At 48.3% G+C, this 17,500-nt stretch overlaps 1 protein-coding gene across 1 annotated transcript in view; it reads left to right on the top strand.

Moving 5' to 3' along the window:
- stox2a (storkhead box 2a) overlaps positions 1–17,500 on the top strand; it is a 101,526-nt gene that overhangs the window by 76,905 nt on the left and 7,121 nt on the right. Inside the window, exons 2-4 of the mRNA XM_063192949.1 lie at positions 1,618–1,770; positions 14,950–15,153; positions 15,247–17,500. The exon at positions 15,247–17,500 is cut by the window's right edge and continues 267 nt beyond it. Of these exons, the coding sequence (XP_063049019.1) occupies positions 1,618–1,770; positions 14,950–15,153; positions 15,247–17,500 (2,611 nt within the window). The remainder of the gene's footprint in view (positions 1–1,617; positions 1,771–14,949; positions 15,154–15,246) is intronic.

Genomic DNA, 17,500 nt, shown 5'->3' with positions numbered 1-17,500 from the left:
CCCATTGTCATTGCGACACAGCACTCCACAGCACACAAGTGAACACTGCACACTGCACACAACGAAATTGCATTTATGCCTCACCCGTGCAAGGGGGCAGCCCTCAGTGGCGCCCCATGGGGAGCAGTGCGGTGGGACGGTACCATGCTCAGGGTACCTCAGTCATGGAGGAGGATGGGGGAGAGCACTGGTTGATTACTCCCACCACCAACCTGGCGGGTCGGGAGTCGAACCAGCAACCTCTGGGATGCAAGTCTGACGCCCTAACCGCTCACCCATGACTGCCCAATGTAGTTAGCAACTACGCTTTTGAGAAATGCACCCCAGATTTGAAACTGTTACTATCTTTGTTGTCTGCTTTTGCTAATTTTACTTTACCCCACATGAACAATAGCTCAAACCTGACAAGAGTGCCAGTAGGTCAAACACGGCACGAGAGTCAGAGTGTGTGACACTTGCCCTTCATGACAAGGTCAGGGTGCACTCGAGTCATTTTGCAGTGATAGTAATCTACCAGCATAGAGATTCGATTCAATAAAACATAGTACAGAGGGTAATATAATATCTGGAAGAGGCTCTGTGTTGTTTAGACGGTATGTGAGTGTAAATGGGATCAATGTAACATGAGGAGCTGCCCAGAGAAGCACTAGGGACAGGGGGGTCTTATTGCTGAGTAGGCACAGTCGGGGGGTCAGGGGCAGGCCTCCAGGCATGTCACCCCCCCCCACATACACATAGGGCCCTCCTCTCCTAGTGTATGTTTGGATGTGGCATCTGTGAAAAATTGTTTTATCCATTCCATATGGCCCCGCTGCCCCAAGTGGTTTGTCCTCCAGGATGTCACCTCCTCTGTGTCTTCCTCTTTGTGCCCGTGTGTGTGAGTTAGACCATGACATCATGTGGCTCTACAGCGCCCACGCTTGGTGGCTATGTGTGGGTTTTGCTCGGCTGTCCCTTGTTACCGCAAGCTGTTGTTCGAACTGTGCAAATGTTACTAATGAAACAGCTGTCATTTGTAATATGTATTCCTTTGCGACATCAAAAAGCCACATTGGTATTTGTTTTTCCAGTTCTGGTGTTGATTGCTACACGTGTGCACTCAATACAAACACAAATGGAAATGTCTCTATTACCTGTATTTGACCTGAACTGACCTCACCTGTCCATTACCCCAACAGCCCATTGGATGTGGTTTCCTTTCAAGTAACAAACTCTCAAACTTCATTGTTACGTATCTTTTGTTGAAATTGAAGCCATCATACTGAGGGTCCTCACTCCTCAGTGAAACTTTAAATCATAAAAATACACCCATTTTAAAACTAAAAAAGTATGATTCCCTTGCATTGTTGCCGGGGCTCTAAATTAACATCAGCCAACTGGCCAAATACTGGTGAAAAAATCATTTTGGCTGGTAGAGAAGACCAAGTTACTAGCCACTTTGACCCATTAGTAAGTGTGCTTTTGGCTAGTAAGATAAACATCTACTAGCCATTTTGGCTGTGGATGAAGAAAGTTAATTTGGGGCCCTGATTGTTAGTGTAATTCCATCATGCTGTAACCTGATTAAACTAACCAGACTTGTTCTCCTGTTCCCCCTGTGCTTCCTGTGCTGTGCAGGTGATGTGTCTCCCATCAGCATGTCACCTATCAGCCAGTCCCAGTTCATCCCGCTGGGGGAGATCCTGTGCCTGGCCGTCTCAGCCATGAACTCGGCCCGCAAGCCTGTCACTCAGGATGCGCTCATGGAACATCTCGCCACCTGCTTTCCAGGTAACTAGCAGCACATCTCACTTGGACATTCACACACTGTACACTACACATGCATGGAAGGTGATCTAGCCTGTGTTGTTATCCTACTATTAGTAGGGGTGGGTATTGGAAAAGTGTTGCGTATGACGATTCACAATGTGATTCTATCATGATGCATTGCAATTCATGTGCTATTGCGATGCATTGCGATATTTACTTAGCTTATTTGTCAGTTGCTGTGTGTAGCATTCTTAAGTGAGTTCATTTTATTAGACATTTTAGCATCTGGGACAGAGCTCCCATCACAATATAAATATTACCTACTCTCTACTGAGCGAAACGAACCAGCGGCAAATTCAATTTTATCATAATTAAATAATCGTTTGTCATTAATCGATGCAGTGTATCGTAAAAATAAGTATCACCATACATTGTCATGAATCGATGCAGTATATTGTGCAAAGAAGTATCGCAACGCATTGTCATGACAATCTTTTTGCACACTCCTAACAATTAGTCAGTCCATATTTCCTGTGACGCTGCACAAAATTCCGCAGCCGAGTCAGTCAGGCCTAGCCAAGCTGGCTAATCACTGGCCAATCAAAGCTCATGAAGAAAGTAGCCAATGGAAAACACTCCAGAGCAAGAAAGGTGCTGATGTGTACATGTACTGTATAGAAGACACATAGTCGTTGGGTATAGCACAAAGATCCGGTATAATCTTTTTGGTGTCATTATAACCCACAATGTACATGTTGTCAAATGAATAGCCTGATTTGTTGTAACTTCATCCAATAACTAGGAGGGATTTGACAGACGTCTCAGAGAAAGGATTTGGTACATGAGCTTGGCCAAGTTATGCTTCCATGAACTTTGCTTTCACCATTGGCCTAGCCTGTTCTGCCGTGAGATATGAAATCCCCAGCTGCCTTGGTAGCTCGGGAGTGCTTCTGTTTGGAGTATGCTGTAGGTGGGGATCTGAGTTATATAAATAACGTTTGGTCTTGTTTGCAATCTGTTAGCCACTATTACATTTCTTTCTGTGTTTGGCACATTAGCGCAGAGCCTATGTTACATGTAACCTAACTGTCACCAAAACTGTAATGGCTATGTCTTAATCTGTTACTTAAGGCTCTCGGTACAGTCATAGCAATGTTGTTATGATGTAGTTGAGTATTTTCAGCAAATAGTGAATAGGCCCGCTGGCGACCCCATCTACACTAAGAGGCTACGAACTGACAAACGGGAGGTAGTATCATATGAAAACTGAGAGAGGGTGCTTGCGTACCCCTGTCACAACTTTCTTTGTGCATCTAGTAAACTTCTGATAGTTCAAATAACCTATTGTGTGTTTGGGCAACAGAAAACCTGTGCCTGTTGAGGAATCCCTGTTTACATAAAATATTGCTTTGCCAAGTATGCAAATATACAGTTTCGAAAGTCACCAGATTCAACGTGAAGCTCAGTGTTGGTCTCCATACTATATGTGCCAATTAATTTTATATACCAGATTTGCTGCTTCTTTCCACTTCTCTACTATGATGTCTTGTTCCAAAGACTATGGAAATTGGGAAATTGAGGAAATACCCAGCCAATAGCTGCCTCTGTTTGCACTCATAGCGCGTTCAGGCCGACTGAGAACCGTGCTGGAGCCCGTTCCCGCACCTAATCGCGAAACCGGCCGTCGTGTTCACGCCACAGATATTTGCGTTCGCGAACCGGAAAGATGGTTCGCAATGTGAACCGCAAAATACTAGGTTTTCTCTGCGAACCGTGACGACAGCGTGGCCGTCAGCAGTTTCATCCGGGTAACACAGCCACGTGCGGAAAAAGTTCAGAGCCCGTTATGAACACGGACGGTTCGCAGGTAAACACTTTAGTGCCGAACGTAACTGGTGCGGGCACCGACACCGCTCCATTCTGGTCGGCCTGAATCTCCTATAAGAAGATAGCTGTCCAGTACAAAAAGGATGTTAACTGGATTAAAAAAGTACCCTACTGTAACGGCAGATAAGCGGGATAACGGCCTTAAAAGTAGACCGGTTCCACAAAGTTAATGGCTTGGCAGAGGCAACTCCGTCTTCGTGCTGTTCACATCGAGTTTGGAACCTGCGATTTTTATCATTTTATTGTGGTACTAACTAGCAAACTTTTCCTGTCATTACGTGCCCTGATTCTACCCATGTACTCAATGTAGATGTCCTTCTGTCATATGCTTAGGTCTCTCTTCCTTGGTAGCACCTGGTCTTATTAATTCAAAGTACATGTTAAAGACATTACCAAATATGCATCCGAGTGCAGACTTTTCTGAAAGGACTGTAATAGAATACAAAATACTGCTTAATGCTGCTTTGTTTGGATGATTGTTACAGTGTTTTACGTAAGGGTTAACGTTCGGCGAGAAGGTCGCTACCGTGGAATAGCAGCACGACAGAGAGAATCTTTAGACCCCGACGCGGAGCGGAGGGGTCTTGTTCTCTCTGAAGTGCTGCTATTCCACAAAGCGACCGACTCGCCGAACGTTAACCCGCTTATTATATGGATATACTTAAATGATTCACACATGGCGGGGACATTTCTTTATTTAATGTTAAGTTTATTATAATTTTTCATGTCAAAAGATTGTTGCTGCGCAAAACAAAACAGTGCCGTTGTGGAACACCGCTAGGCAACAGGTAGCCTAGACAACAGGTGTTGTCTATCACAGCAGCTGATTAGAGTGACAAAAGACCGGACCCCCTGTATGAAACATTCGCTTTAGCAGTGAAAAGTCTTGTTGCCATTGACAGCGGTCTGATATAGACCAACCCGTCCGTTATCTCAAATATCAGACGTGCGAACGTTGGGGAGCCCCATTGAAATGAATGGAGCATTCGACCGATGACGTCACACCATATAATAATGTAATTTAACACAACTTCAGCAAGTTAGTTATTCATGTGGTGGTGAGAGTTTGCACTCATTGGCTTATGCATCACTGACATGCATATGCTGGAATGTGACCCCCATCCCTGGTAACTGCACATATCCCCAACACCATCACACTACCGGCCTGAAATGTTAATACAAGGCAGGATGGATCCATGTTTTTATGTTTATGAAAATAAATCCTGACCCTCCTGACCATCCAAGTGTCACAACTAACACTCAAGACTCAACAAGCCAAGCAATGTTTCCCAGTCTTCTATTGTCCAATTTAAGTGAGCCTACAGTATGTGACTATGTACCCTCAGATTCCTGTTCTTTGCTGTCAGGAGTGGCACCCTGTATAGTCCTCTGCTGCTGCCTCAAGCCTTGGCATATTGGGCGTTCAGAGATGCTCTTCTGCATTACCTTAGTTTTAACGAGTGCTTGTTTGAGTTACTGTTGCCTGTTTATCACCTCAAACCAGTCTGGCCATTGTCTTCTGACTCCTGGCATCAACAAGGTATTTTCGCCCACAGAACACTCACTGAATGTTTTCTCTTTTTCTGACCATTGTCTGAAAATAATCTGAGCGCTATGCACAATACTGGGGTTATCATCTAGGGAGCAGGTAGCCAACGGGGCTCTCATAAACAGTTGTTTGAGTCTATCACGACCTCAACGCGGAAGTTCAGAAGATCGCCCCTAGTGGTTGAGACAGTATTGCACCATGTCCACGCATCTGCTCAGGTGACCTACCTTTAGCACTCGAAAAAGTGACTTACCTGTAAGATACAAATGGAAACACGTTAATGTAGGAAAAGTATTGTGTGTTGCGTACTGGTATCGTGCAGCAAGCATACCTTTGGCCTAACAGGTATAGATCACACCTACCCCTGCCATTGCCAGGAAATTCCCATTGACGTTGATGTATCGGTCTGTGTATGCCACTTACCCCATGTCAGGGAGTTACACTGGCAGAGTTCTACTGGCAGTAGTATGCAAAAAAAGCTTTTTAATTAACATACATCTTAGTACTCTGTTTTTAGAGTTCTTAGAATTAGTCAGAACAAAATCACCCAAAGTATCAAACGTGGTTGCAATGCAATTCCTGTCACGTTTCAGTTTGTCAATGCAAACAAACAGATCGGGAGGATCAGAGAGTTAGCTGCTGACTCAGTTCTGTGCTATGTGAAGGTGGAGATCAAAGTATCAACAGTGATTCAAATGTGGTGGTGGTGCTGCTGTCAGGCAGATAGCCTACCATAACAGGCTGTGGAGTGAAAGCCATACATGTAGATCCAACCACCAGTGGCTACAATGATTTCTGTCTAAAGCCTCGCCTGTAAGCTCCAAACGTGTTGTCATGTTCGAGCAATGACGTTGTATCTGCAAATTTTGTGTAAAAAAGTGGATATGAATGCACAATGTGAGAAAGAGCTGTTCATTCAGAGAGCGTTTTTACGCTTTGTGAGAGAGCATGTGTAAATACAAACATAAACATTCATGAATAGTTCATATTAGTAGTATCCAAAGTTTCAAACAAAGGAATAACAATAGGCATATATCCAATCAGACAGACTCATGTGCAAACAGAAATGAAACATGCCAATGACACTCGTGCTTTCGAATGCATCTGCACTCTCAGTTTCTTGGCTTGAGCAGGGGGTATTTGCTTCACACTATAACACCTCCTTCCTTGGCAGTTTTTTGTCCGCTTATGCAAAGTGCCAGTGCTCTGCTGGCAGCCTGCTGCTCACGAGGAGACAATCGCTGACACTGCTAGTGTGTTCCAGTGATGTCATTCTCTAGCTGACCATCTCAGCGCCTGAAAACAATAGCGGAGTCATCAAAGAGTTTTAGAGACGCGTCAAACACTTTTCTTGTTTCTGTTACACAGTTTTCTCCCCTCAATGCCCTCTATGTTTCTCCTTACAATTCGAAGAAGGGTCAGTATTTATGAGTTGGGACACGGAGTGTGACGGCCGATGCTAAATCAGTATTGTAAGAAGAAAATGTGATCGTTCAAAGATCCATGCACAGCTTCTAGGTGCTGGTAAACGCAGGACTGTTCAATATCTCAAAAGAAAGAAGTTTTCTGCACACCTATTTGACTTTTTGCTCGTTTATTCAGAGTGAACTATGCGTTTCGCCTCTGCGCGTCATCAGATTCGCTCAGCTTGACTCTTTTGAAGAAAACATGATATTTAGAGAATTGCTACTCTCATGCAGGATTGACGCTCTCATGCAGGATTGGCGCACACACGCTCACACTCACATTCCAGGATACAAGGTGGATTTTTCAGAATCTTGTTTGCTGTGGTTAAGGTGTCACAAAGTGTAACCAAACGTCATCACATGTGTGTGTGTGTGTGTGTGTGTGTGTGTGTGTGTGTGTGTGTGTGTGTGTGTGTGTGTGTGTGTGTGTGTGTGTGTGTGTGTGTGTGTGTGTGTGCGTGCGTGTGTGTGTGTGTGTGTGTGTGTGTGTGTGTGTGTGTGTGTGCCTGTGTGCCTGTGTGTGTGTGTGCATGAGCAAACATGAATACGTGCTTGATTGTGTGGCATGCATGAATGTACGTATACGGTACATGTTGGTGTCCCTTAGCCAGGCTGCGCCCCCCAAGTACATATTTTGTGAAGGAATCTTAGAAATTCCATTTGCAATACAATTAAGCTATATTCAGGGGACCTAGAGAAGGTGGGGTCTGTTGTAAAGGTGGCTGCCTTCAATATAGGCCTAAAGTGCAGGGGGAAATCCTGGTTTGTGTTCATAATGGGCAGTCATGGGTGAGCGGTTAGGGCGTCAGACTTGCATCCCAGAGGTTGCCGGTTCGACTCCTGACCCGCCAGGTTGGTGGGGGGAGTAATCAACCAGTGCTCTCCCCCATCCTCCTCCATGACTGAGGTACCCTGAGCATGGTACCGTCCCACCGCACTGCTCCCCATGGGGCGCCACTGAGGGCTGCCCCCTTGCACGGGTGAGGCATAAATGCAATTTCGTTGTGTGCAGTGTGCAGTGTTCACTTGTGTGCTGTGGAGTGCTGTGTCACAATGACAAATGGGAGTTGGAGTTTCCCAATGGGCTTTCACTTTCACTTTCTAGTACGGCCTTTGGAGGACTTTGACGGCCCTTGGAGCAATTTGACCCTTCGAATGAAAAAGGTTCCCCACCCCTGCTCCATATGATGTCTTCACTGCATTTCATATCTACCTTGTTCTCTAGTCACTGCACTGTTTGTTCCTCACTCCAACTTCCCTATCAAGTCATCAATGCCCACTTGCACACCTGGAGTGAATTTCTCAAAACCAAAGTTGCTTACTACATTAGCTACTTCGTTGTTTTCAATGCATTTTCCCATTGGTAACTACTGAAGTTGCTAACAGGCTAACAACTTCTCTTTTGAGAAACTCACCCCTGTACAGCTGTATGCAGTCAGACACAAAGGGACACCTAGCCTGATTATCATCGACGTTCAAATCTCTTCGAGACTTGGTCTGACGAAGAGCATAACAATTAACATTTCCCAAACGACAAAGTTGACCCACCTCCCTTGGTTTGCTTATGGTTGTTTGCTTCCCAACAAAGTGAAAGGAGTTCCCATATTTTCGGGAACTCAGAAAGTACTTGCATTGCTCTTGACTAGTTGCAACGTCGAAGGTGTTGCGTCACTTGGGGGGCGCAGCCTGGCTAAGGGACACCAACATGTACCGTATACGTACATTCATGCATGCCACACAATCAAGCACGTATTCATGTTTGCTCATGCACACACACACACAGGCACACACACACAGGCACACACACACACACACACACACACACACACACACACACACACACACACACACACACACACACACACACACACACACACACACACACACACACACACACACACACACAGACACAGACACAGACACATGCACACAGACACAAACACATACAGTAGCTATCTGTTAGACCTTGAATGGCACTTTTAGTAACAACATTATCAAGAAAAACAGTTACATAAGTGGGCTCCACAATTCATCCTAGTGATAGTGATGGATAGTTACGTAGGTGCTGCACACACACACAAGCGCACACACACAAGCGCGCAAGCGCACACACGCGCACACACACACACACACACACACACACACACACACACACACACACACACACACACACACACACACACGGGGGGGGGGCAAGGTAGTATGGATTAAGAGGAGTAGACGCTGATCCTGTTAGGAGCGTTCATCTCCATGCCAACCACACTTAGCTGATGAGTCCCTCTGTCACTTTCCCCTTTAATCAAATGATCCAGCCTTACGAAGAGACAGCCATGGCAGAGATTCTTTAAGTACATAGAGATATGCCATTGTAATAGGTTGCTATGGGCACCTAACATGACCAGGTTCCGGTCTGCCTAAAGGGGCGTGTCATAATACTCCTAGCATTGAATAGAACAGTCCTTAGGTCTGCCTAGGTCTGCCTAAAGGGGGACCCCCCCCCCCTCTCCCTTGCAATAATAGAACCCGGAAACAATGGGCCAATGGAACCTCTCTCTCACTCTTCTCTCTCTTGCCATGGCTTTATATGTATAACCAAATCAAATGATTATTTCATATGTTCAACTCATGCCCTAAGAAGTTACAGTAAGATCAAGCACTGAGGGGGTCAGACACTATGGTTGGTTTTTATAAATTCCTGAGCTACCTATAAGAGTCATTATCTAAATACATTAATATGACATTGGTGAAAAGGACTGCCTTTGCCATCCCCACAGAACTGTCACTGGAGTACTCAAGTTGAGTTGCAAAATGTTAGTAATTTGGAAGTTGGAAACTTAGCCCTAAATCTAAAGAAAATTCACAGCCTGTCCATGTTAAATAGCCTAATTTCCCTGGAAAGTTTCCAGAATTTATCTTGGAATTTTCCTCTCCTTTGACAGCCTATTTGTACAGTCAGGTTGGTGTCATCAGTGTAAGAATAACAAGACTGCAAGGAAGTCATTGGTGAAGGCCATTTTTCTTTTTTATTTGTTTCGAGGTGACAGTGACAATCAGTAGACCCATTACTATCAAATAGACAATTCTTGTGGGCTTCTTGAGCTTTTTTGAAACCTGGTAATAACAATATACCGAGGCAAAATCCAGATGGCACCATTCACCACTGTAATTTGAGTTGTTGAACTGTTCCATACAGGAATCTTTTCATGCAATCTGAAGCATGCCTGGTACTGATGATCTGAGATGCATATACAATACAAACTTGTTTTGTTTCATGCCAGTGCTCTTGCTAGGTTGGGATTTTGAACTCCAGTAGTATAGCAGTTGAAATATATTGTATGTGTACTTATTGTACCAGGTAACATACAACTGTGTGTGTGTGTGTGTGTGTGTGTGTGTGTGTGTGTGTGTGTGTGTGTGTGTGTGTGTGTGTGTGTGTGTGTGTGTGTGTGTGTGTGTGTGTGTGTGTGTGTGTGTGTGTGTGTGTGTGTGTGTGTGTGTGTGTGTGTCTGTGTGTGTGTGTGTGTGTGTGTGTGTGTCTGTCTGTGTGTGTGTGTGTGTCTGTGTGTGTGTGTGTGTGTGTGTGTGTGCGTGTGAATGTGTACATGCATGATTGTGTGTGTGTGTGTGTGTGTGTGTGTGTGTGTGTGTGTGCGTGCGTGTGTGTGTGAATGCGTGGAGGCGTGTGTGTACTGTACCCATGTGTAAGAGAGGGGGAGAAACAAAAGTAGAGAGACGGAAAGAGGGAGAAAGAGATGGAGTGAGATATAAAGAAAGAGAGAGAGAGGGAGAGAGAGAGAGAGAGAGAGAGAGAGAGAGAGAGAGAGAGTGTTGGAGTGAGATATAAAGAAAGAGAGAGAGCGAGAGAGAGAGAGAGTGAAAGAAAGAGAGATCGAGAGAGAGAGAGAGAGAGAGAGAGAGAGAGAGAGCGAGAGAGAGAGAGATCGAGAGAGAGAGAGATCGAGAGAGAGAGTGAGATATATCGAAAGAAAGACAGAGATCGAGAGAGAGAGAGAGAGAGAAGGAGAGAAAGAGAAAGAGAGGGAAGGAGAGAAAGAGGAGAGTTGGAATGGGCTGAAGGGCAGGAAGGACATTTCTGCGATGAAATATTGATCAAAAGGGGCAGCCAGTCTCCCTCTCTCCTGTGAATAAAAACAGCCTGAAATGTGAGGCCTTCCGAGCCTTTGAACTGTGTGTGCAGCAGCGTCTGCTGAGAGAGTCAAAAAGGGAGCTAGTGGGTTTGGTGGTAGTGTGTGTGTGTGTGTGTGTGTGTGTGTGTGTGTGTGTGGTGGTGGTGGTGGTGGGGGGGGGTTGCAGGGTGCAGGGTGCTTGTGGGGTCTTTGCGGTGTCACTGTCAATACCTCATTAAACTGGGGATTATTGCTGACAGTGTAGAACTCTCTCTCTCTGTCTCTCTCTTTCTCCCTCTCTCACTCTCTCTCTCTCTCTCTCTCTCTCTCTCCCCCCCCTTTCTCTCTCTCTCTCTCTCTCTCTCTCTCTCTCTCTCTCTCTCTCTCTCACTCTTTCAAACACACAGACACAGACACACAGACACACACACACACACACAGACACACACACACACACACACACACACACACACACACACACACACACACACACACACACACACACACACACACACACACACACACACACACACACACAGAGAGAGAGAGAGAGAGAGACACCAGGACATATGTAGCACAACACATACAATGACCTCTGACCAAATGTGTAGCTTCTTGACTTTCCTACAACTTTTATGCACCGTATGTCAAACCACCCCTAATAACTCTCAGACAATAACTAAGCTGTATGCCTTGATTCCTGAGAGTGTATCTATTTAGTTGCTAATCTCTTTTGTCCCATTCTCCATCAGAACGGCAACCTTATTATTAGCGATCCATAATGTAAAGTGTTACCGAAATGATATATCACAGGGATTCCCAACCTTTTCCAACTTGGGGCCCACTTCAAATGTTCAAAAATATTAGGGGCCCACCTCTGACTCGATAAACAATAAAGCTCAAAATAAATCAACAGCGACACACACAAAAATATTATTTTGATTTTTAGTAAATCATTTCAAGGCCCACTTGGAATAGCTTCAGGGCCCACCAGTGGACCCCGGCCCACAGTTTGAAAATCACTGGTATATCATATATGTTACTCCAGTGAGGCATGTCAGTCAGAACAAAAATGTGGGTGATTCCAAACAAACCAGCCACAGTCATGAGGTTGGGAAACACAGCTTCCAAGGAACCCCCCTGTCAGACAGTGAAGCTGAACCCAAATGCATGACACACGCAACTGGCCAATCAGAGGCTGGCGCAGCGTTCCGCATAGCTCTTTGTCAGGAGCCTCGGCCAATCGGAGAGAGAGAGGGAAAGTTCACGGCGAATCGAAGAGTGGTGCTCTCCAGACGGATGGGGGCGGGACATGGTCATGGAGAAAGTGGAGTCTCTGGGTTGCGTCATGTTGGTATGGCAACTAACTCAGTATGATGTAATGGCAAGCAATGCTTAACCCTCACAAGTTAGAGCTTATCGGGTGCTTTATCCAGCCTCGGTGAACAAGTGTGTGTGTGTGTGTGTGTGTGTGTGTGTGTGTGTGTGTGTGTGTGCGTGCGTGCGTGCGTGCGTGCGTGCGTGCGTGCGTGCGTGCGTGCGTGTGTGCGTGCGTGTGTGCGTGTGTGCGTATGTGTGTGCCTGTTAGTTCAAGTGTGTGTGCGCCCACATGTGTGGGTGTTTGTGTGTGTGTGCATGCGTGCGTGTGTGTGCGTGTGTGTGCGTGCATGCGTGTGTATGTGTTTATGAGAGAGACTGATTAGGGTAAAGTCAGGACTGGGGATCTGTGAGGACACAGTGTACCCTCCAGCATCCCATCTCGTCTGGAAGGCAACCTCTCCTCTGTGTCTGGCTATGTCCACAAAACAAGCCACCACCACTGAGCTGGCGGAAGAGATTGCCATTGTTAATAGTGATGTAATGATGTGCATTATGTCGTTGCTGTTAAATCCAAAAATCAAACACATGGGAGTCACACTCCCATATACACACATGCATGCATATGCGCGTGCTCATACACGCACACGCACGGCATGCACGCACGCACACACGCAAACGCACACACACACACACACACACACACACACACACACACACACACACACACACACACACACACACACACACACACACACACACACACACACACACACACACTTTGCTGCTCAGACACATTTCTTAAAGGCCCCCGTGGTAGGTGACATGAAACAGAATGTTGTGGCAATAGTGATTTGAAGCTGACTGCAATATAGATATTGAAATGGAGAATTAAGCTCTTTTGAGTCTTGCAGGCTGTCAGTTTACACTGTCAGAGGCATCTGGTTTTGTTGGGTGTAGTATGATCATCTCCAGAGCATTTTTGCCGGAAGGTTTCAATAAACTCGTATGTATTACATACCTACAAACTCGTCACCTTTTGGTGACGGTCACCTTTTTCCCGGCCAATTGGGTCATTCACGTGAATAGAAATAGAACCCCTGCTCTACACTGTCACCCTTTTTTCTTTGACGAGTTTGCAGGTCTGGATTACACGTAGCCTCTTACTGCAGCTGGGGTCGCCGGCGACCCTATTCACTTGCTGAAAATGCTTAACTACATCATAACAACATTGCTCTGACATTACAGAGCCACAGTGCTGCGCTAAGGGGTTAATGAATGCAGACTGTTCAATCAGCTAAATGCTTTCAGAGTTGTTTCCAGGCAAACGGGCCTATTTACCTGACGATGACAGGTGTAGTAATGTCGTGTGTGGTGGTGTGATTGGGGGGCGGAGGGTGTTGCAAATGTTGGCATTGCGTTGCTGGTGCTTTAGATTGGCACTGCGTTGTTGTACTGTAGATCACACCTACTTTTGCCTTATCCTTTGTTTTGTGATACACAATGCTCCTTCAGTGAGTAGCGCTAACCTCTGTGTGAACCCGCTAATCCATTGATCAATCCACTTGACGCCGGTGTCAGAAGCCTGTCATTTCAGTGTCATAATAGTGTCATAGTACAGCATGTGTCATAAACATGCATGTGTCATAAACATTATGTCCATGTCATACACATTTTATGAAACTCGAATGTCACTTAAGGCCAACAGTCATAAAACGTTTATGGCATGGACATAATGTTTATGACTTATCTGTGACTGTGTCATGCCACTATTATGACACTGTAATGACATGCTTATGACACCCGTGTCAAGCAAAGTGTTACCTTTAATTACCTTGTCGTATCATAGAGGTGATGCACGTCAACATTTGAATATGTGTAGCACTGTTATCAGAGATTCTGGTAACACTTAAGTTATTGTAAAGTGTTATCAGAGATTCTTTCTCTCTACTCTCTCTGCTGTTATCATCTGCCCTTTGACTTGATCTACGAAATGTCGCAATTTGGGAAGAGCCAAAACATGTTGTCTACTTCCCCTTCAAAAGACCAGCGCGTTAGTCGCGTAACTGAACAAGGCTTATGTAAAGTACAGTACATAACAGTGGAATAATATCACAGGTGGTATTCAGAAACAAAATAACTGTAGGAGCCGAAATGCACATTATTTGATTTTGTACTGATATCCCCTTTTTTTGCCTTTTGCAAGCCCATTCCTGTCTCCCTCTTGTGGCCAAAGGGGCCACCCACCCACCTTTCCTTTATCTACAGGTGATGCTACCTGAGAAGGCGTGGCCGGAGCAGGAAGTGATGGTCTTTGACCTAACTAACTTACTACCAAGCAAGATCCAAGCAAAAGAATCCTTAGTTTATCTTATTAATCCTGCTTTGTATGGACTTTATATATTTTCTCAGTTTTGTACCAACCTTTGTTTTCATTAAACCCTTCATTATTTTTGGACATTTTTCTCATCTGGACCTTATTTTTTACTTGGGAAGTTTGAGTCAGCCTCTCCAGCTCGGCCACCAGTGGCTATCAATAGGAACAAACAAATAGGAAAACAATAGGAACAAAGAAATAGCCACTACAAAGTCAAAGACCATCACTTCCAGCTCGGCCACCAGTGGCTATCAATAGGAAACCATAGGAACAAAGAAATAGCCACTACAATAACATTTTTAAATGTTATCAAAATAATGTATTATAATGTAGAAAGGTTCAACTAAAGGCACTCATAATCCATGCATTACTTTGTCCTCCATTGTACGTGTTTCTACATGCCTATCAAACACGCTGTATGTATGTATTGACAACCAGGGTCCTCTGACATGAGCCTTTTTCTCTTTCTCCTCTTAGGGGTACCAACACCGAGCCCGGAGATTCTGCGGCACACTCTGAACATGTTGGTGCGCGAGAGGAAGATCTACCCCACGCCAGAGGGCTACTTCATCGTGACGCCACAGACCTACTTCATTACGCCCTCACTGATCCGCAGCAACAGCAAGTGGTACCACCTGGACGAGCGAGCACCTGAGCGGGAACGGCAGCAGCAGCAGCAGCATCATCAACAACAACAACAACAACAACAACAACAACAACAACAATTACAACATCTACAACAACAACAACAACAGCAACAACAACCACGGGAACGAGAGCAGCAGCAGCAGCAGCAGCCGCAGTCGCTTCCTCCAGGGCAGCAGTGCACGTCTCCGCAGTCCGGGACAGTAACACCGTCGGCCTCGGCCTGCGTGCGGGAACGCGAGCGCCCCCAGCCGCACCACAAGAGCCACGGCGGCGGCGAGACGTACAACTCGTACCGGGACGAGCTGTCTGGCGGCCACCACTCGTCCTCCACGCTGCCCAGGAAGTCGCCCAAGGAGCCCAAGGGAGATCCCCCGTCCTACCCTCAGCCCCCGCCCCCTCCCCTCACCGCCCAGCAGCACCTGCCGCCGCCAGAGCCCACCACGGACAAGACCAAGAGCACAGCGGCCTTCTCCTACAAGACGGACACGCTCACCAAGAAGAAGGAGGGCAGCAGCAGCATCAGTCCAGGCGGTACGGGAGTCGTCGTCGGAGGAGGCAGCACGGAGAGGCAGTCCAAGAGGTTCGGGCTGAAGCTGTTCCGCCTGAGCTTCAAGAAGGACAAGACGAAGCAGCTGTCGACGTTCTCCGCCCAGTTCCCGCCCGAGGAGTGGCCTCTGCGGGACGAGGACACGCCCGCGTTGGCGGCGGCGGCCATACCCCGCGAGGTGGAGATGGAGATCATCCGGCGCATCAACCCCGACCTGACGGTGGAGAACGTGGCCCGGCACACGGCCGTCATGAAGCGGCTGGAGGAGGAGCGGGCGCAGCGCAGCAAGGCGGGCTCCTCGGCCCAGCACAGCGCCCGCAGCCGGCGCAGCCGAGGCCACCGCCGCGCGCCCCACGGCAAGTCCCGCTCGCACAGCAAGACGCGAGCGTCCCGCGGCGACCCGTCCGAGACGTCCAACCTCGACCTGGTGGCGGCGGTGAACGCGGACCGTGACTACCGCTTCTTCAGCCACTCGCTGGTGCGCTCGCCGCGCGAGGGCATGTACACGGTGGAACGCAGCCGCGGCGGCGGCGCCTACCTGGTGCACAGCAACCCCAACATTGCCGAGTCGCACTTTCCCGTCACGCCCGAGTGGGACGTCTCGGGAGAGCTGGCCAAGCGGCGGACAGAGATGCCCTTCCCCGAGCCGTCGCGCGGCACCTCGCAGTCCCGCGTGCACCGCAGCCACAGCCACACGCAGGACCGCAAGTCGCGGAACGAGCGCTCGGACAAGGCCAAGGAACGCTCTCGCTCCATGGACAACTCCAAAGGTCCGCTGGGCGGGGCGGCGTCACTGGGCACGCCCGAGGACTATGAGCGCAACGCAGACGAGCGTAGCCGCTACTACACGGACGACGGGACGCTGCGGGCGTCGTCGCAGCAGCAGGGCCCGCACTACTCGCGCATCATGTTCTCGGCGGCCAAGTTCAGCTCCGAGATGTGCGTGCCGGACGTGGGCAAGGTGGGCGGTCTGGACGACTCGCGTCTCTGCAGCCCGCTGGAGAGGAACAAGAGCCGGGACAGCCTGCCCGCCTACGGCGAGCTGAAGGCGCTGTCGCCCAAGCCCCTGACCGACGACTATTTCCAGTGCAACACGTCCAACGAGACGATCCTGACCGCGCCGTCGCCGCTGAGCAAGGCCGACCATGACACGCTCAAGTCGTCCAGCAGCATCAGGAAAGGCTCGCCGGCCGACAGGCAGACGCCGCACCTGACCTCGCCCCACTCGCTGGAGTACAAGGAGGACTCCTCCTCCAAGGGACACGGCGGCTCGGGGAAGCCCACGCCCAGCCAGACTCCGGAGCCATTGCCAAACGGACGCTTAATACCACACCAACACAATGCCGACCCCGGGGGAGGGGGAGGGGGAGGCGGCGGCGGTGGCATGGGTGGGTGTGGTAGCGGCCCTGCCAGCCTGAGCAGCCTAGGAAGCAGCCTGGTGGCAGACAAGCGCAAGGAGATCTTCAGCAAAGACACTTTGTTCAAGCCCCCGCACAACGTGCTGAGCGTGGGCTACTCGGACAGCAGCAGCGGCTGCTACTCCAAGTCGGGCACGCTGCGCAAGGCGCCCCACTCCAAGTCGGCCGAGGTGCTGGACAGCTCGGAGCCCCAGTCGCTGCAGTCCCTGCCCCCCATGTCCGCCCCGTCGCCAGCCTCCGTGCCCGCGCCCGGAGCAGGCTCGGAGCAGACGGCGGTGCCCTCCGCCTCGGAAGCCGGCTTCGACTACTACAACGTCTCGGACGACGAGGACGAGGAGGAGACGGAGGAGCCCTCCTCGCGCAAGGAGACCAGCTCGGCGGAAGGGAAGGTGCGGGGCGAGGGCGGGCCGGTGGG

The sequence above is a fragment of the Engraulis encrasicolus genome, unplaced genomic scaffold, assembly GCF_034702125.1.
Source record: "Engraulis encrasicolus isolate BLACKSEA-1 unplaced genomic scaffold, IST_EnEncr_1.0 scaffold_27_np1212, whole genome shotgun sequence".
Lineage (NCBI taxonomy): Eukaryota > Metazoa > Chordata > Actinopteri > Clupeiformes > Engraulidae > Engraulis > Engraulis encrasicolus.
The sequence above is the reverse complement of the archived record's forward strand: the minus strand, read 5'-3'. Positions and strand labels throughout refer to the sequence as shown.